At 41.0% G+C, this 21530-nt stretch overlaps 1 protein-coding gene and 1 non-coding gene across 3 annotated transcripts; both read right to left on the reverse strand.

Moving 5' to 3' along the window:
• Nucleotides 1-2606: 2606 nt before the first annotated feature.
• On the reverse strand, nucleotides 2607-2713 carry LOC141699096 (small nucleolar RNA R71). The gene has a single exon (XR_012565583.1). It is a non-coding gene; the product is annotated as a small nucleolar RNA R71 (small nucleolar RNA).
• Nucleotides 2714-16426: 13713 nt separating this feature from the next.
• On the reverse strand, nucleotides 16427-21284 carry LOC141697745 (putative phospholipid:diacylglycerol acyltransferase 2). Of its 2 annotated transcripts, XM_074502268.1 has the most exons (7): nucleotides 21086-21284; nucleotides 20374-20983; nucleotides 20042-20264; nucleotides 19245-19528; nucleotides 18386-18722; nucleotides 17671-17936; nucleotides 16427-17209 (listed from the first exon to the last, which is right to left on the reverse strand). In XM_074502268.1, exons 2-7 carry the CDS (start codon nucleotides 20940-20942, stop codon nucleotides 16729-16731), a joined length of 2160 nt encoding a protein of 719 aa, XP_074358369.1. In that variant the 5' UTR covers nucleotides 20943-20983; nucleotides 21086-21284; the 3' UTR covers nucleotides 16427-16728. The 2 variants fall into 2 exon arrangements, with proteins under 2 accessions (XP_074358369.1, XP_074358370.1); XM_074502269.1 differs by having other exon boundaries at nucleotides 20374-21284.
• Nucleotides 21285-21530: the final 246 nt, after the last annotated feature.

Raw genomic sequence — 21530 nt, forward strand, 5'->3', positions numbered from 1 at the left:
TCCTTTCAAAGGGGATTTAAATACTCGCTCAAAACCTGGGGGATCCAGCTCTGTGGTGCATTTTACATTCGCAACGTGGTTGCTGTTTTGAGAAAACAAATGAATTGATTACTTACCCAACGTTCGGGAAGTAAGCCCATCTAATTGAGTCGGCATAAGCGACAGGCCGGGGTACGGTCTATCAAAGTGTAAGTGGCTGGGTGGCAGTCCATTAACGCGTAAGAGGCTGGGTGGCGGTCCAGCACAAGGTCCTTATGTGGCCAGGGTGATGACCGGTGGGGAATTCATCCATCTACTAGTAGAAAAGGTTACTTATTGGTATCTTTGCCTGATCAGCAAGATATCAGGTTTATGCCAAAATTCTTTTCTTTCCAAAATTCATTGGATATTGCAACTCTGTTCATATTTTACATGACAGAGGTTTTCAGGAAATGTATGAGAGATATATATATGGATATATATATATATATATGATAAGTGGCATTTTATACCACTTAGAACGTCTTAAAATGGCTTAAATTGGTGTCTTGAAATCAAGTATTTTGTGTATTTGATGCGTTTTTCTAGTGTTTATGCATTTCAGGGTATTAGTTGCATTTCGGGGGAGGAATCATCAAGAATAAGCCTTGGCATGTGTTCACCATTGCGAGAGGAAAGGAACGGGCAGATTACGGCGAAGAAACGGAGCAAACTTGGATTTTTTCCAGTGGAGGCCTGCGCGCCCGCGCAGCTATGCTGAGCGGCCGCGCAGCAACCTGCGCGCCCGCGCAGCTATGCTGAGCGGCCGCGCAGGGTCGGGAATTTTGCTGAATTATTTTAGACTTCTACTTCTATTTGGCTTCCAACTTCTATGTAATCTGAGTTTTATGGGACTATTATATAAGTAGATTTGAGATGTTTTCACAGAGAAAAGAAGAAGAAGAAGAAGAAGAAGAAGATTGTGTTTTACGCAAGAAGCGAAGGAGATAAGGAAGAGGATCGATTTAGCACACCGCAACGAAGAGGAAGCATATTTTCTTGTGATTCTTGTTTCGTTGTAACGTTGGATGCTAGTTTTCTTGCTTTGACTTATTTACTCTTGTGACGTACTCTGTTTTAATATAATTAGTTTAGTTATTATTTTCTTGTGTTTGTTTATCATGATTTCATATGAACCCATGATGGCGATAAGTTCTATTATGGGCTAATCGTGATCATGGGGTTGCAACGGATTTATTATGGAATTCTTTAGTTAATTGTTTAATACTTTAGTGTGTGATGATTGCTTGATATCTAGTATTGGTTGTGCGTATTCGTCTTATATGCATCGCGAACATATAAGATAGGGTGTTAATCTCTTGTGAAGCGACGGTGGATCTTGAGATTTAGAACTTGCCATGCTAGCATAGGTTCATGTACGTTGTGCATGATTAGTGGGTAACTCTAACAGTTTTATTTGCCCTATGTAATCAAAAAGGAATAACTTGTACTTAAATCGTTGTGTTGTCAATTTCTGTAGACATATAGGAACTCAATATAATTGATGACTATTCGACTTCTATCTTAATTGTGGATGCTTGGTAGAATGGTATTAGTACAATGAAAGTTGGCTTTTATCAGTTTCGTGTTATTCGATTAATATCATCACTGTCACATGCTAAAGGTAATAACAATGGCTATAGAAGGAAGTAATAATGAAGTTGTGATCTCATGAGTATTTTATTATTGATAAATTGAAGTGTTAGTTAAGTGGTTAATTAAGTAGTTAATTATAGTTAATATTTAATCAACAATTTTAAGTGTTATTATCTTAACATTGAGAAGTAATCATACATTGGTGAGTGAGTTTAATTAGACAATAATTTAGTCTGAGTCTCTGAGGGAACGAACTAGAAAATATTCTATATTACTTGCGAACGCGTATACTTGCGTGAATATTAGCGCGTGTTTTCGCCCTAACAAGTTTTTGGCGCCGCTGCCGGGGACTCGGCGTATTTGTTTAGTTTATGTACTTACCATCATTGGTCATTAGGACTCAGTGATTAGGACGTAGTAGTTACTTATTTTTTCTGGTTGTGTTTCAGGTACTTTAGCAAGCGTTTATGCAAACTCGTTCTCGTGCTCGCAAGAGGACTTTAGATACAGCTGAGGAGACAGACGAAGTTCTTGATATTCCGGAGAAGTTAGATTTTGAGGATTCGGATTCAGGAACTGAGCAGAAAGAACCAGTAAACATGGGAGATCGTATTGTTCAAGCTGATCCAGCTCTTATGGATTTTTCTCGGCCTAAAATTGATGACATTCAGTCAAGCATCCTTCATCCGGCTATTCAAGCTAACATCTTTGAAATCAAGCCGGGCACTATTCAGATGGTGCAGAATTCTGTTTCTTTTGGAGGAGCGGCAACTGAAGACCCCAACATGCACATAAGGAATTTTGTCGAGATCTGCAGCACTTTTAAGTATAATGGCGTGACTGATGAGGCTATCAAGTTGAGGCTTTTCCCATTCTCACTAAGGGACAAGGCTAAAGACTGGTTACATTCTGAACCAGCTGGGTCCATCACTACGTGGCAAGATCTTGCGCAAAAGTTTCTGGTGAAGTTTTATCCGATGGCAAAGACTGCTGCTATGAGGAGTGCTCTTACTCAGTTTGCGCAGCAACCTACAGAATCTATGTGCGAGGCTTGGGAACGCTACAAGGAAATGTTGAGAAAATGTTCACATCATGGAATGCCGGATTGGATGGTGATCACTGGTTTCTATAATGGTTTGGGGGCCCAATCTCGGCCCATGCTCGATGCAGCAGCTGGAGGCGCCTTATGGGCTAAAAGCTATACTGAGGCGTATAATCTTATCGAGACGATGGCTGCAAATGAGCATCAAAACCCAACTCAGAGGATGACGTCAGGCAAGGTAGCAGGTATTCTGGAAGTTGATGCAGCCACCGCTATTGCAGCCCAGCTCCAAGCGCTATCAATGAAGGTTGATTCTCTGGCTACGTATGGAGTTAATCAAATAGCTATGGTTTGTGAGCCTTGTGCAGGTTCTCATGCTACGGATCAGTGTTCTCTTGTAAACGAATCTGTTCAGTATGTGAATAATTATCAGCGACAACAGCAGCCTGTGCCAGCGACCTATCATCCTAACAACAGAAATCATCCAAATTTCAGCTGGGGGAATAATCAGAATGCTATTCAGCCACCATATCAGCAAGGAGTGAGTAAATAGTTTAACCCACCTGGATTCCAGCAACCACAGCAGTATGCTACAAGGCAATCATATCCTCAACAGGGAAGTGCAGCTGCACCTACTAGTGTTGATTTTGAGGAACTTAAGCTGTTGTGCAAGAGTCAGGCGGTTTCTATCAAGACCTTGGAAAATCAAATTGGTCAATTAGCCAATGCAGTGCTCAATCGTCAACCTGGCACTCTTCCCAGTGACACGGAAGTACCAGGCAGGAAGGAAGCTAAAGAGCAAGTCAAGGCTATTACCTTAAGGTCTGGAAAAGTAGCTGATGCTGAAAAGGCAAAAGAAGTAGAAGCTGAAATTAGAGGTGAAGAATCTAAGCAAAAGGAGAAAGCGGCGGAACCAAGGAAGACTACTATTGAACACACTCTGCCTGAGGCTAATACAGGGGAGAAACAGCTCTATCCTCCACCACCTTTTCCTAAGAGATTGCAGCAACAAAAGCTGGATAGACATTTCGGGAAGTTTCTGGAGGTGTTCAAGAAACTTCACATCAATATACCTTTCGCTGAGGCTCTGTAACAAATGCCTAGTTATGCGAAGTTTATGAAGACTATTCTTTCAAGGAAGGTGAAACTGGATGACCTTGAAACCATTGCTCTCACGGAAGAATGCAACGCTGTTCTGCAATAAAAGTTACCACCAAAACTGAAAGATCCAGGAAGCTTCACCATTCCTTGCACAATTGGCAATCTGACGTTTGACAAGTGCCTTTGTGATTTGGGATCAAGCATTAATCTGATGCCGTTGTCGATCTTTAAAAAACTGGATCTGCCTGATCCAAAACCCACGTACATGTCACTACAATTGGCTGACCGTTTCATTACTTACCCAAGGGGCATAGTTGAGGATGTGCTCGTCAAAGTGGATAAGCTCTTCTTTCCAGCAGATTTTGTTATTCTGGATTTTGAGGAAGATAAGAAGATTCCCATAATGTTGGGGAGGCCTTTCTTGGCTACTGGCCGTACCTTGATAGATGTGCAAAAAGGTGAACTTACTATGCGGGTCCAAGATCAGGATGTGACCTTCAACGTATTCAAGGCAATGAAATTCCCTACAGAAGATGAGGAGTGCTTAAAAGTGGATGTGATTGATTCTGCAGTTACTTCGGAACTCGATCACATGCTAATGTCTGATGCATTAGAAAAGGCCTTAGTGGGGGATTTTGACAGCGATGATGAAGATAGCAACGAGCAATTACAATATCTGAACGCTTCTCCCTGGAAGTGAAAGCTGGACATACCATTTGAATCTCTTGGTACTTCTGACCTCAAGAACACTGAAGGGAAGCTCAAACCATCAATAGAGGAAGCACCTACCTTGGAGCTCAAGCCATTACCTGAACACTTGAGGTATGCTTTTTTAGGTGATTCATCTACGTTACCGGTTATTATTTCATCTGACCTTTCAGGTAGTGAGGAAGACAAGCTCTTAAGGATTTTGAGAGAATTCAAATCGGCTATATGATGGACCATAGCAGACATCAAGGGGATAAGTCCTTCATATTGTATGCATAAAATTCTGCTAGAGGAAGGTAGTAAGCCAACTGTGGAACAGCAGCGAAGACTGAATCCCATCATGAAGGAGGTGGTGAAGAAAGAAATTCCGAAATGGCTAGATGCAGGCATCATTTATCCTATTTCTGACAGCTCGTGGGTGAGCCCCGTACAATGTGTACCTAAGAAGGGAGGTATCACTGTGGTCGCAAATGAAAAGAATGAGCTCATCCCTACTCGAACAGTTATAGGATGGAGAGTATGCATGGATTATAGAAAATTGAACAAAGCCACAAGGAAGGATCACTTCCCTCTTCCATTTATTGATCAGATGCTTGACAGATTGGCGGGACATGAGTATTTTTGTCTTCTGGATGGTTATTCCGGGTATAATCAGATTTGTATTGCACCAGAGGATCAGGAAAAGACTACCTTCACTTGTCCATTTGGCACATTTGCTTTTCGCAGAGTTTCGTTTGGGTTATGTGGCGCACCGGCCACCTTTCAGAGATGTATGATGGCTATATTCTCTGACATGATTGGAAATAACGTCGAAGTGTTCATGGATGACTTCTCCGTCTTTGGACACTCATATGATGAATGTTTGAATAATCTGCGCGCCGTACTCAAAAGATGTGTGGAAACTAATTTGGTGCTTAATTGGGAGAAATGTCATTTTATGGTGCGTGAAGGCATTATCCTTGGGCATAAGGTCTCTAGCAAGGGTCTGGAGGTGGACAAGGCCAAGGTGGGAGTCATTGAAAATCTTCCCCCACCTAATTCTGTGAAAGGAATCCGTAGTTTTCTTGGTCATGCGGGTTTTTATCGGCGATTCATCAAGGACTTTTCAAAGATATCTAAGCCGTTGTGCAATTTTCTTGAGAAAGATGTGCCTTTCAAATTTGATGATGAATGTTTGGCAGCATTCGAGACTCTCAAGGAGAGTTTGATCATGGCACCAGTCATTACAGCACCAGATTGGACAGAACCATTTGAGATGATGTGTGATGCGAGTGATTATGCGGTAGGTGCAGTTCTGGGACAGCGCAAGAAAAATCTCTTCCATGTGGTCTACTATGCGAGTAAGACTTTAAATGGTGCCCAATTGAACTACACCACTACTGAGAAGGAGCTTTTGGCTATAGTCTTTGGCTTTGAGAAATTTCAATCTTATCTGCTTGGTACGAAAGTAACAGTATTCACTGATCATGCAGCTATTCGCTATCTGGTTTCCAAGAAGGATTCGAAGCCGAGACTCATTCGTTGGGTGCTTTTACTTCAGGAATTTGAGTTAGAGATCAAAGATAGAAAAGGTACTGAGAATCAAGTAGCTGACCATCTCTCTAGGTTGGAGAATCCCGATTCTACTTCACAAGATAGGACGTTAATCAATGAATCTTTTCCGGATGAGCAGTTGTTTACAATTCAGGAGGAAGAACCATGGTTTGCAGATATTGTAAACTATCTCGTCAGCAATATAATGCCTCTTAATTTGACATCCGCTCAAAAGAAGAAGTTTCTGCATGAGGTGAAGTGGTATATGTGGGATGAACCATATTTGTTTAGACAGGGAGCTGACCAGATCATCAGGAGATGTATCCCGTTCTGTGAGACGGAGGGGATATTACGAGACTGCCATTCCACGGTTTATGGGGGACACTATGGAGGTGAGAAGACGGCAGCTCGTATTCTGCAAGCAGGTTTTTTCTGGCCTACTTTGTTCAAGGATGCTCATCAGTTTGTTTTAAGGTGTGATCGTTGCCAAAGAGTGGGAAATTTGTCAAGGAAGGATGAAATGCCATTAAATGTGATGCTTGAAGTTGAGGTCTTTGATGTATGGGGAATCGATTTCATGGGGCCTTTTATCTCGTCTTGCAATAATCAGTACATCTTGCTGGCAGTCGATTATGTCTCAAAATGGGTCGAAGTTAAAGCTTTACCGACAAATGATGCAAAGGCAGTACTAAATTTTCTTCATAAGCAAATTTTCACAAGGTTTGGAACACCTCGGGTAATCATAAGTGATGAAAGATCGCATTTTTGCAATCGTAAGTTCACTTCTATGATGTAGCGTTATAATGTGAATCATCGAGTAGCTACTGCCTATCATCCGCAAACAAATGGTCAAGCGGAAGTGTCTAACAGAGAGATAAAGCGCATTCTAGAGAAGGTTGTTTGTCCGTTAAGGAAGGATTGGTCTTTAAAGCTCGATGAAGCTGTTTGGACTTACAGAACAGCATACAAAACTCCACTTGGGATGTCACCGTTCCAGTTGGTGTACGGTAAGGGATGTCATCTACCTGCGGAGCTTGAGCATAAGGCCTACTGGGCATTAAAGAAGTTGAACCTGGATTTAGATGCAGCTAGTAAGAAAAGAATGCTTCAGCTTAATGAACTGGATGAATTTCGACTTCAAGCGTACGAAAATAACAAAATGTATAAGGAAAAGGTGAAGAGGTGGCACGATAGGAAGCTACATCCAAATTTATTTATGCCAGGGCAACAAGTTCTCTTATTCAACTCTCGGCTCCGACTTTTTCCTGGGAAGTTGAAATCAAGGTGGTCTAGACCTTTTATTGTCAAAACTGTGTTTCCACATGGAGCGGTGGAAATTTTTGAGAATGATCTGGACCAAGCATTCAAGGTTAACGGTCAGCGGTTGAAGCACTACTATGGGGATATGGCAAACCGAGAAGTGGTTAGTGCCATTTTGTTGACTACTTGAGCAGGGTACGAAACGTCAAGCTAATGACGAAAAAGAAGCGCTGCGTGGGAGGCAACCCATGAATTATTGTTACAGGAACCCTTAGAAGTTAATAACATATCCAAAAACACAAAAAAATCAGAAAACAGGGGCTGAAAAAAAAAATTCCATTGACCCCCTGCGCGCTCGCGCAGCTATGCTGAGCGGTCGCGCAGGGGTCGAGTACCAGAAATTTTTTTACAGTTCAGAAAAAAAAAACCAAACAAAAACAAACACAAAAACAGTTTTAGCCCATAAACCCACGATTTCTTCCCACTACCCCATCATTTTATCCCTTAATTCCCAAACCCTAATCTAATCCACACCCTATATATACATACACATATCCTACATATCTCCCACAAAACTTCCTACACTTAAACCCTCTCACAAACATCAAATATCAGTTCTTACACACTTTTATTCACGAATCAATGGCACCCAAGAGAGCACGCACTATTGACAGCAAGCAGCACAGTTCCTACTACTGATTCATCGAGGGGTACTGCTGCAAGGCCTCGGTTAACTGACAGAGCCGCGGAGGAGGAGTACACTAGGCTGTTGGGTAAGCCGATTCTGAAGGAGAGGGGGTTTTTACCATCAGGCGAGGGATGGTGAGTTGTTGCCCATGATTGCAGAGAAGGGGTGGATAGCTTTTTGTGAGTCACCCGAAGCAGTACCGATGAGCGTTGTTCGCGAGTTCTACGCGAACGCGAAGGCTAAAAAGAATGGGTTTTCTGTGGTCCGTGGGCTGACGGTTGATTATCATCCTGCGGCGATTCGCCGTGTGATTGGACAGCGAGAGAGGAAGCCCGAGGAGGAGAACTGGAATGAAAAGACTGCTGAGGATTTTGACTTGAATTTGATTTGTGCGACTCTCTGTCGACCGGGCACAGTTTGGACCCGCAGTACAGGCAATAATGAGTATCGTCACTTTCCGGCGATCGCCATGAACAGGTATGCCCGTGCATGGAATGCATTTATTTGTGCTAATATTTTGCCTTCTTCGCATGCACACGAGGTCACAGTTGAGAGAGCACAGCTGTTGTGGGGAATTCTGAATGAGGAGTACTATGTGGACCTTGGTGAGTTTATCTACCAAGGAATTCTGAAGTTTTTGAGGGGAGCAAAGCATATGAACATCCCTTATGCATCTACGGTTACGAAGCTATGTCGAGCAGTGGGAGTGAACTGGCCGGCTCATGAGCAGTTGCAGTTGCCAGCCGCTCTGATTGATTCTGGCACTCTGAATGGGATGCAGGAGTGGACCGGTGGTGAGCCTGAGGAGCATGGGCTGGATTATCGTCTTCCAGGCGGGCGTCCAGCACGAGGTGCTACTATGGCTAGGCCAGGGCGTGATGAGGCTGGTTCTTCAAGAGCTCAGGAGGGTGCTGGGATGGTTGATGTCCAGTATAGGAGGCTTTCACGGCGGATGGATGCCATGTATGAGACACAGAGCAGGTTTGCTCAGGAACTCACCCTTGCGTTAGGGACTGCTTTTCGAGGCCTTGGAGCTGATATCCAGTGGCCAGTTTTTGGTGAGGACTCTGCATACCCGCCGCCTGATACTCCACCCACTGAGGGTGATGATCATGATGACTCCGAGTAGGTATACCCTGTGTTCCTTTCTACTACTTTCACTGAGGACAGTGAAGATTTTTAGTTTGGGGGTGGTAGTTAAGGAATTTTGTGTGTGTGTCATTTAGTTGCATATTCATGATAGTTTAGTTCATATAGTTGCATAATTTATGCCATATAGTTTTTTTTTATGAATGTCATGTAGTTCATGCATTTACCATGATCCCTTTTGCAATGATTTATCGACTGAATTGTGATATTGATGTGAGTGTAGTGATAGCATTAAAGTGATATTAAGTTGTGTAGGTTGATATGCATGCTAGAAACAATTGAAAGTCCACTAAGTCTTAGAGAATGCGAAAGGGCTAGATTGTGTTATGATTTGGTTGTTTTCAAGGTCAATCTACTTATTATGCTTAGAATTCGATTATAGGTTCTTAGTGATAAAGACATGAAAAAGAAAAATTTTGGAGAAAAAAAATATGGAAGTTGTTGCTAGTTGTGGCTAGGCGTCAAATGGCTAGTAGCCGGCTCGCGTATGTTGCGAGTAGTCTAGGGTTGAGCAAGATGGAGCGAAACGCACTTGCTCAGAAATTAAAAAAAAAAAAATTTGGCATAATTGATCAAGAGTGGGCTCTTTGGTATTCGAGTTATTAAGTTCTTAGGGGACTTTGTGCCTAGCGATCTAAGGCTTTTAGAGTCTGGGATCCGCTAACCTAACGCTCGTTACATGGATATCATTGTATAAGTCTTTTGTGGACCTCACTCATTGCACGGTCAAATAAGCATTTGAGTTGTAAATAAAAAGCACGATTCCGTAGTAAGCTCCAGAGTTCTTGTAGTGTTGTATATCACTTTGTGCCTGGAATTTTTATTCTTTGTATAATCGTAGGATTGCCTTGAGGATAGTCTAGTCATGGTAATTGGTCTAGTTCCGAAGCATATCTGTTAAGCATTTGCACACACTACGTTTCTGGCTGTATGTCCGTTTGCATGAGTTTATTGATCTTTAGTTGTCTAACTGCATTCGTTGAGATGTGGCAATTTGGTTGATTAATTATAGTAAGGGGGATCGCTGCATTTTCATATAGATTGTATTCATGCATATTTTTATTTGTTTTTGAGTCTGTGACGCTTGAGGGCAAGCATCGATTTAAGTTTGGGGGTGTGATAAGTGGCATTTTATACCACTTAGAACGTCTTAAAATGGCTTAAATTGGTGTCTTGAAATCAAGTATTTTGTGTATTTGATGCGTTTTTCTAGTGTTTATGCATTTCAGGGTATTAGTTGCATTTCGGGGGAGAAATCATCAAGAATAAGCCTTGGCATGTGTTCACCATTGCGAGAGGAAAGGAACGGGCAGATTACGGCGAAGAAACAGAGCAAACTTGGATTTTTTCCAGTGGAGGCCTGCGCGCCCGCGCAGCTATGCTGAGCGGCCGCGCAGCAACCTGCGCGCCCGCGCAGCTATGCTGAGCGGCCGCGCAGGGTCGGGAATTTTGCTGAATTATTTTAGACTTCTACTTCTGTTTGGCTTCCAACTTCTATGTAATCTGAGTTTTATGGGACTATTATATAAGTAGATTTGAGACGTTTTCACATAGAGGATTAAGAAGAAGAAGATTGTGTTTTACGCAAGAAGCGAAGGAGATAAGGAAGAAGACCGATTTAGCACACCGCAACGAAGAGGAAGCATATTTTCTTGTGATTCTTGTTTCGTTGTAACGTTGGATGCTAGTTTTCTTGCTTTGACTTATTTACTCTTGTGACGTACTCTGTTTTAATATAATTAGTTTAGTTATTATTTTCTTGTGTTGGTTTGTCATGATTTCATATGAACCCATGATGGCGATAAGTTCTATTATGGGCTAATCGTGATCATGGGGTTGCAACGGATTTATTATGGAATTCTTTAGTTAATTGTTTAATACTTTAGTGTGTGATGATTGCTTGATATCTAGTATTGGTTGTGCGTATTCGTCTTATGTGCGTCGCGAACATATAAGATAGGGTGTTAATCTCTTGTGAAGCGACGGTGGATCTTGAGATTTAGAACTTGCCATGCTAGCATAGGTTCATGTACGTTGTGCATGATTAGTGGGTAACTCTAACAGTTTATTTGCCCTATGTAATCAAAAAGGAATAACTTGTGCTTAAATTGTTGTGTTGTCAATTTCTGTAGACATATAGGAACTCAACATAATTGATGACTATTCAACTTCTATCTTAATTGTGGATGCTTGGTAGAATGGTATTAGTACAATGAAAGTTGGCTTTTATCAGTTTCGTGTTATTCGATTAATATCATCACTGTCACATGCTAAAGGTAATAACAATGGCTATAGAAGGAAGTAATAATGAAGTTGTGATCTCATGAGTGTTTTATTATTGATAAATTGAAGTGTTAGTTAAGTGGTTAATTAAGTAGTTAATTATAGTTAATATTTAATCAACAATTTTAAGTGTTATTATCTTAACATTGAGAAGTAATCATACATTGGTGAGTGAGTTTAATTAGACAATAATTTAGTCTGAGTCTCTGAGGGAACGAACTAGAAAGTATTCTATATTACTTGCGAACGCGTATACTTGCGTGAATATTAGCGCGTGTTTTCGCCCTAACACGTCCTCTACCTCCTCAGGAATGTCAAACACGGTAGTGTCTATTATCTTTGGTGGAGGAGAAGGAGTTGCAACAGGAGGTGGGGTTTTTGCCTTTGGATCAACTTTTGTAGGAGCCTGTTTCCTTGCCCTTAGTTTTTTGGAAGCCCCAATTGCGAATCCTTTGGGGAGTGAGGCCATATCTGCGATATAAACATAAAAAGGGATTAGTTATGTACAAAAAGACGCGTCCTGAAAGTAGGACGCGCCCATAACATGATATAAAGGTCTACGTGCATGACAGATATAGATGAATGCAAAGATGTATAAATGGGTGTGAGAATGACGCGTCTTAAAGATGTGATACGTCTTACCTAAGAGACACGCCAGGGGGGTAGGACGCGTCCAAGGTGATAATGCATATATAAAGTAACGCTTATAGGTCAGGCTAAACTAAAGGGAAAAAGTGAGCATAAATATGACGCATCCTAAAGCCGTGACGCGTCTTATGTATAATGATTTCTTACCTTGCTCTAAATCCACCTTCTTGTTGACGTCTGGCTGAATAATTTCTGTGGCTTGGAGCCCTTTGGATTTTTCGGAAGCGGTGAAGATGGGTTTCCCATTGTGGAAATCTCGAAATTTGCAGAGAGAACCCACTCGTGGGGACAAAGCTCCTATTTTCTTCAAATTCTCCCCGGTAATCATGTCTTTGAGGTTGAAATGTTTTTCAGCATACTGCAAAACCTTCTCTGCTCTCTTCTTCTTCTTTCCTGAAAGCTCTTTCTGGGTCCTTTTGTCTAAGAGAAGGGAGGATAGGTTACAACAAGGAAAATAAAAAAAAGGGATTATAAAAGAGAAGGCGCGTCCTGAAAAAGAGGACGCGTCCAGAGCATTGAACTCACTTGGTTCCAAATTGAAGCGAACGCGCGTCCTTTTGACGTCATAAATGTAGAAAAATGGTTCCTTCCAGTCTCTCTCGTGGCTGATTTTGCCTTCATTAAATCCCTTGTTGTTCAACCATTTGTTGACAACCAGAAAATGGTATCCGGGAATTGATTTCCTGATGCTGTAAAAAAAGCTGAATTCTTTCATCGAAGGCGCGCCCAGCCTCAAGTTATGGTACATAATGTACAAAGCCCAGGCTAGTTTGTATGAATTTGGTGATAGTTGGACTGGAGCCACGTCGTACCATTTCAAAATTCTCTTAATGTATGGATGCAAGGGCGCGCCCACGCCTAGGGAAATCAGCTTTGGAGTAAGCACCATTCGGGGGATCCTTTGATTCCCAATGTTAAAAATATGTGGCCTCATGGTTCGAAGAGGGCGCGCCCAGATGCCCTCCATGTCATAGTACTTCATGTGCCATTGAATTTCCCAGTCGGTTGCAGTTGAGTCAAGGGCAATACATGCTAGCTTACTTTCTTTCTTCCTTCTGGCATTTTTCTCTACCTCAGTTAAGGTGCCAAGCCTGGCCCAGTCACAATCCACTTCAACATCTGAAGGATCCCAATGTTCCAGAGGAGAATCAGATTTCTGAGGGGATACATGATATGTCTCGGGGTCAGGAACCCTCCTTTCGAATTCACTAAACGCTAAGAGGTGACGCGTCCTGAGAGTAGGACGCGTCCTCGTCTGAAACAGCTGTTCCTCAGGGTTTTTGTCTTGTGGTAGGAACAATTTCGTCGTCCGTCCAATCTTCAATGGCGGCCCTAGTATAGAGAACCGGAGTTCTTTGCCTCTTAACTCCCTTCCTTTCAATTCTTGAGCTTATGGGAACATGGTCCATGGAGTCGGAGCTGGAATCAGACATTATAGAGTTTTTTGATTTAAGGGAACGAAAGACGCGTCTTTCTGCTCTAAGGAAGGAATTTGTCCTGTGGATGTTGGGAAAGTCGGGTTTAAAAGCTATCAGATGTGGGGAGTAGGTTCCGAGGCGTTTGTTGAGGGCTTTGAATGGATGAAATGGTGAGAAGGAGGACGCGTCCTCCAGCTGCAAAAGAATGAATAAAAATTTGAGGACGCGTCCATTTATGTAAAAAAAAGAAGAAAGAAAAAGAAAGATGGAAAAAAGGATACTGGAAGGGCGCGTCCTAAAAATCTACCGCAGGGGGTGTGCTACAATGACGCGTCCTAATAAACCTTTGGCCCTATATTACCTTTGTTTGGGACAGCTTAAACATGTCTTAAATTAGGAGATACAGGACGCGCCCTGTCGGGAAGACGCGTCCAACATGATTACAATGGTGGAATGTTAATCGACTGTTAACAATTTGGGGGAAATATGATGAAATCCTAGAAACATGTAGTTGGGAGATCAGGGAAGCAAAACATGTTATAGTTACAGATATATACACATATACATACAAGGAGAGCTAAGAATGGTGCATGGAAACTCAAAGCATATGAACGGGTTTTTGCTCATTAAACTAGATTTATTTAATTAAATAAGAAAGTAAAGGAAGATTTGTATACCTTGTGAGTTGGCGGTTGGATTGAGCTAAAGAAACAGGGAAATGGCTGGATAGATCACCGGAATTTGGACCTCGAAACTCCTGCTTGAAAAGGCGGCAATGGCGGTTGTGTGAGAGAGAAAAAGAGATGGTGGTGGTGGTATGGTGCAACTAGGGTATTTATAGAAGAAGGACAACCCTAAGGACGACAGCTGTACACCACATGCAGAAGGTGAAAGTAAGACGCGTCTTCCTGTCATGACGCGTCCACATATTTTGAGCCAAATTTCGCTTGGAAAGAAATTCCAATTTTGTTTTTAACTGCAAATGGAATTTGGGGGGTAGTTGTTATATCCAAAATTTGGCATTAAATTGACTCGGGTCAAACACGGGCTAGTTACAGTCACACTCGGCATTGCGTTGTGGGAGTTAGGACGCGTCCAAGCCTACAGGACGCGCCTACTTGAGAAGGGATATGTTACGAGGCGGGGAGAGTGCATGGTCAAGGAAGGACGCGCCCAGGCGTTATGGACGCGTCAATGTTTATGAAAGTGCTTGGCAGATGAAATCTTATGGTGATGGACGCTCTAGGACGCGCCTACCTTAGCAAGGATGTGTCGTTGAAAGTGAAATGTTGTGCATGATGGTTTAGAAGAGACGGTGCAAGTCTAATAAGGTTAAGGACGCGCCCTATATTCTAGGATGTGTCATGTGACTTTACATGTTATAAGGAACGATTAAAGCAGGGTTGGATTTGTGGAGGTTAGGACGCGCCCAATTGGTTAGGACGCGTCCTGTGTTTGATCTATATACTTTTGATGTTGAATTCAGGACAAAGCTTGCATGGAGAGGAGCAATGGAGGATTATTTTTACTAATGTATTTGTTGCAGGTACTCTCTGAAGAATTCCTTCCTTGAGACGGTCAAGGAGGGGGATGTCCGTGAAAAGCTTGAAGGCCTCCAGGGGTATGCCTGATGATTGAAGGCCTCCTCCTGTATTCAACGGGTGTTCTTGTTGGGGATGTGGGGTTTACTTTGGTGTGTGCTTTGGGAGCTCTGTTCTTGTATTCAACGGGTGTCCTCGTTGGAGAACTTTGGAGTCATCCTGCACTTTGCACCCAAGAGCTTGGGATCACCTGTCCTGCTATCTGGTGGGTTATCCTCATTCGGGGGACAGGGACGCGTCTGGCATTTGGGGTGAACCGTGGCTATACCTGCGTTCGTAAATCAAGGGAGATAGCTGTAGCGGAGTGTTATCCTTGCGCAGGGAGATGCACTATCCGTGAAGTCCTACGATTACGGACGAGCCTTGGGCCTTTGCGGTTGGGCCTCATAGTTGGACATTCCTAAAGCTAGCGGAAGATGGATATCGGATGGGCTTCTACTGGGCTTAGGAGTAAGAAGTCTAAATTCATTAGACTTCCTGTTCAACGAGAACTACGTCAGGCTCGATCCCTATATAAAGGGTACGTAGGCACATTGAGAGGGTAAGAAGTTGAGAGCTGAAAAGGGAGCCACCACTTACTCTGATCAATCTCAGCCTAAAACAACCACAATCAACCACACACCACTTAAGTTTCCGGCAAAGAACTACCGTCACAGATCTTAGTTCCGGCAAGAAACCTCAATCTTTGTTGTTACCAAATTCCTCCGTCAACATACTCCTATCATTACTTATTGCAAAGGGGGTTTTGACGTGTCATTTTCATTTTCATTTTCTTAAAATTCTGGTTTCCATGAGTGATGTAACCGTAAATTTACCATAATTTGGTTAATTTGGACGTTTTTTTAAAATGACCAATTATAGAAATTTTGACGTTAACGGTCACACATGCATGCTTTCACCGAGACTTTAGTTTCATATCAAGGATAACATCAATCCTCAGCTTGGTATTATCTTCAATGCCATTTTGAGGCAAACAACCTACTATTTTGTCACCTCAGATCAGACTCAAACTTAATTCTTTTTTGATGACCACTGTCCGTCTCCGTTTTCATCGGATTACCTTATAAATCAGCCCCTCGTACGTGTATTCTGCAGATTCGAACGATGATAACTACTAGAAGCATATACATGTGGTAAGGATCACCTGCGGCTGCAACAAAACCAAGAAGTTCTGCCCATTAAACTGGAATTGGAAACTCAATTAAGTGGCCGTTATTTTTGTCATAAAGAATGTATGTTCAGCTGAATTCGGAAAATGGAATGCCAAGCATCTCCTGTAACTTCACCTAATTCTTTCATCAGAGTTGCCGAAAATTAGCTTGTTGGACCGTCACTTCACCTGATCTGATACCTGCTTCAAAACCTAATTCTGCATTTAATATGACTCATTAATCTATCAGCTGTTTTATTCCTAATAAAATTACATTAAAAATTTCCCGATAGAAAACTCGGCTCTTATTTAATTACAGAAAAGAGCATAGCATTCCCAGGACAAAACTTATAACGGAGAGTTCAACTTAGAAACTTCTCATAATCCCCTGACGTTCATGATGAAACTCAATTCTATCGAAAGTAAAGGGTTTTACTAGCTACTGCTAATGTGAAATGGTGAATCAGAAGACATTTGCATGTGCAAAGGCCGCGGCTTCTGTAGATGATCAGTTCCGTTTCTTGCAATTGCATTTACAAAGGAACATTTACTCTGTCACTCATTCTCAAAAGATCTGAATGTATCTTATCTCCTCCCAACTCCGGACCAGTAGCTCCAGCAGCAACACGAAGTATATCTTCAATCAAAGCAACATTTCCCATGATATCTACGTGACCAGAACTCTCCAGGCCCCTTCCCTCAAACACACTTGCAGGCGGCTTGTGCCGATATTCCCTTACATATGTGGCACTCCCTGATGGATTGAACCTGGTTTTTCCTTTCCACCCTTTGGCACACATATATCCACCACTCAAAACTGGGACGGTCTCGTCACCATCCACAAAGTATACCCCGCTCTTCAAGCAGTCATCACCTCCATCTGCGGAGCTATCAATCCGGAAAGGAATGCCCTTACGCCTATCAGAAGGTGACATCTTGTATACATAAGATCTTTCAGTTGGAATCCCAACTCCATACAAACAATAAGTCTCCATATCAGGGGCATCAGGTAATCTGTAAACAGAGATGTTATAGACGCCTGTCAGAAATTCGTTGGTATTTACAGAAATTGAGATTGTAGCATCATGTTATAGATGCCTGTCAGAAATTCGTTGGTATTTACAGAAATTGAGATTGTAGCATATCATAAATTATAAAAGAGTTGGTCCAAACTTGAAATTTTTTCAACATATCATAAATGACCAATGATTTGGGAATGAGAAGCATAACAAAAAATAGAAATCATAACTTAAGAGAAAACAAGAGATATTATAAGAAGAGAAGATGAGCTTTCCCGTTTTAACGGGAGGAAGTTAAAGTGTAGTGCAAATTTATAAAATTTTAACTATATATTACGAAGATTTAGGAATTTGAAAGGCTAATGTCGTTTTAAGGCTAAATGATGCTCAAAAAATGATGAATTTGGTTCTTTATTTTAAGGTTTGACTGCAACAGTACCAGGCTCCAATACTTACCTGGTCTCAAGTGGATTTGACCAATATTTGTGATGGTTATATTTTGGATCTTCAAGATTTTCAGCTAACCCATGGGAGTAATGAGCTTCAGCACGTTGCATCATTTTCGGAGCCACATACCGAAGAAGATCAACAAGATCTGTGGTTGTGTAGACTTTGTTTTCGGCAATTTTCTCAAAACTTTCATGGCTCATTTCATCATACTCTGTCCAAAATTCTCCATGTGATGTATTGGAATCGGTGGAGATACTTGCATGCATAAACTCCTGTCAACAAAACGGTATGAACAAATAATTCGATGACCAGCGATAAGTTTGGCAGCAATATTCCTATCACTTACTCTGTAATATCTGATATTTTTTTGGAGAGCCAAATGAACAACATGTTTTACAGCAAAACTTAACATGTGTAGAGGTATGTATTATCTGGAATAAGCTTAAAAGATAATATTCAACAACCAAATAAGTTTCTAGTCAAATGCATGATAAACTGTCAATTGCGTTCGCGAAGTCGAGCATGGAGTTCTTGGTATTGAAATACACCCAGAACACTTAACATGCTTTACCGACTCTGCACCGGGTATGTATAAATACTTCTTCCTTGATACTATAAAAGTTTATTTACAAGTAAAACAGCATGGGGCCAACTAACCTAATAGTCTATACCAGTCGATAGATAAATCAAATTTCATGGAGACAATAGGTAAAAGGCGTACCTTTGAAATGGTAGGAAGCTGTGAAGAAAGTACTTCTGATGCTTCCACTCCGAAAGAAATTACCCTTCCATATCTTTTCGGGTGTTTTACTTGAGATGGACTCATCTCTTCGCTGATTTTAGTATTATTTTCTCTTGACTCTGCTTGTAAGTGTCTTTTCTTTTCTGAACTGCATTCGAGACCTTCTTCAGGAGACCAATCTAAGTTGCCCCAGAGGGTCTCTCCTCCTTTTGGTAACAAGGAGACAATGGAGTCCCATGTTCGAGATACCCGCATAACATGTTCTATAGTCTGAAGTCCAAGCAATTCAGATTCTAGAAGACCAGAAGCCATTGTTCTGCAAGCTCAAAGAATTGTTGAAATTACTATCACAATCATCTCAAATTAAAAATAATCAAAGTTGTTTAGTATTTTTTCTATATTTTGCTTCGGTTTTGGTGGGGGCTGTTTAGTTATCACTTGAAACATGAAACTATCAAGATTTGCCGTTATTCAGAACTAAGCTTTTTCAATATGAATAGGGTTATTCTATTTCCTTAAGTCGGAAACTTATTATCATGTCAAATACAATAGCATCATTAGTTCATTGCGACTTTATTAAGAACTTCCATGGATTAGCTTTTGGAAGCCAGTATGTAGCATAGTTGGTGCCAGGAAAAAATGATGCTAATTCCAACTAGTATAACTCCTCATGCATATTTAAGAACTGGTGATTGCTCCGACATATCCAAACTACTGACCATTTGTTAATTTTTCAAACACAAAATATTTACAAGTCAGTTATTTTAATAATATTGGACCAATTAGCTGTTTGAAGTAGAAAAAACCGAGTTCAGGCAGGGACACTATAGACACTGACCTGATGAGAGATATATCCTTTCCCTCGGCAGATAAAATAGTACTAAATGCCTTTGGAACACCAAGAAATGTTGGTCCGATATTCATTACTGCTTTGATGTACTTTGCACACCAACCAGGACCTCCTCCACCTCCCACTGGAGCAGGTGCCTCAACCCATTTAAGGAAGTGCAGAAAATAAACCGCACCCATTGAATGGGGCAACACTACTACTTTCTTGTCTCCATTTGTTGCATACAAGATCTCAATTTGACACTTTAATCTACTAAGAGATCGGTCCCTGACCTGCTCAATTCCATTAAAATTTTTATCAGATTTATACATTACAATATCATTGCTTTATATGTGTTAGTTATGAGAAACTTGTACATGCCAGGCAGATTATGTGCTCACCGTGCTAAGAATAGAGCCTTTTTACATGAAAAATATGTGATGACTGAAACTGTTACCCTAAACATTTGAAAGCACAAGTACAGTTTATCATACAAAACGAAGAATTAGGTCAACATGCAAGCATATGACTATTCTATGTATAGGATACAGAATACGGATGTTGCGTGTAAAAATGGCCAAACTAAAAATGTTGCAAGTTTAAAATAGCACAATGCAGCAAGTTAGACGAATGACTCAATATAGGGTTTATGCTTTATACATTCTGCAGTTCCAGCGGGACGAATCAACTTATTACCCTTAGTTATATATTGGTTGTGTTACAATGAGCATAAGGAAACAAAATTACAACAAACTAAAGTGTTTGGTAAAATGTGCTTATAAGATGTTAATAATGAAAGGGAATACCTCTGTATTCTGGAAAGAGAGCCTCCAATCATATGCAGCCATATACATATTTCTATCCTCATAACCAAGTTGCGCCAAATTCTCAATTAAAATAGCCCACACAAAATAACCAGGCGCAAAATAATCAGCTGCAACTAGTCCTGGAACAGGACGGACTCGGATTCCTGGTGGGTCAAGGCCAGTTTCATAATCCAAAGAGAGATGTTCCATCCAACACATTGGCCTGCAATCAACATTAATAATCAGTAAATCCGAATCATATATGATATAAGCAAACCACAATCCAATTGTAGAAAAACTGAAACATCATTAAATAAATTATTAAACTTGACCTTCTAAAGATATCAGTAAAGCCACTACCCCAACCGCCCCAAAGGCGCTTGCGAAATAAGGGTTCAGCACAAGGTTTGCCTTCCCACAGCTCAAGCCCTCCAGTGATAATCCCAGGCACTAGAACAACTGGATGGTTTGCAACCAAACCTTCACGTTTAAGCCGTGCCCCGGGAATTTCAGGTCCTTGAAGTGCAGGCAAGCTAACAGGAACAATGTAGGCCAAAATCAAGAGAAACCACGAAGCAGAACACATACATCCAATCAACCAACAACAATTATCTATACACTTCCATCCCTTGGTCTGCTGCCGCCTCTTGTTCATACTCCTCTTTCTAACCTTTTCAGTCACTTTCTCATCACTGGACAAAACCTCATCATGATCATCTTTCCTATCACTATCAGGGGCTTGAACAACTTGTTTCTTTTCAGAATTTCCAAATGATTTACATCTCAATAAAGATGAAAACTTCACATGCTCCATGAAACATAATCTCAAGAATCTAACAAATGAAGCCAATGAAACCATTGCACTACAAAATTTACCCTTTATCTTAGAACCATTCATCATATCACTAAACAATTCATTCAAGCAAAAACAGCAACTTCCCACTAGATCTCAAGAACAAAAAACAACCCACAACACAAAATCAATATATTAACTTAAAAAAAAAACAATACCAAACAAATAAAAATTAATGAAAAGAACAGCGCCTTGGGAGTTAAAGAGGAGAAACTGATACAAAACAGGTGAGTAAAAGATGGTAAGGGGGTTGGAAAATATGAGGGTGTGATTTGCAAAATGCAAACTCACGTGGGGTAAGAACAAAGTATGGACCTGTCAGATAAAACTATACTTATATTAAAAAAAAACATGTAACAAAAATATGTATGTATCATCACGTAGATAAAACAGCAGCAAAAAGAGAAAAACAAAGTTGTTGTAAACTATAGACCTTGTAGGTAAAATCAAGGTGCATATAACCTCAGCAAGTTGTCTGTATGCAAGACACCTGTCTTTGCCACTGTGTACATGACCTTCCTCAGTTATCACCATCTTTTTTAATTCCTTTTTTGGGTGTGGGCCCATTTTCCATTTTTATAATAGAGATATTGTGCTCAAAATTTTGGCATTATTTAATCATTACATAAGGTTTTA

The sequence above is a fragment of the Apium graveolens genome, chromosome 11 (assembly GCF_009905375.1).
Source record: "Apium graveolens cultivar Ventura chromosome 11, ASM990537v1, whole genome shotgun sequence".
NCBI classification, from domain to species: Eukaryota; Viridiplantae; Streptophyta; class Magnoliopsida; order Apiales; family Apiaceae; genus Apium; species Apium graveolens.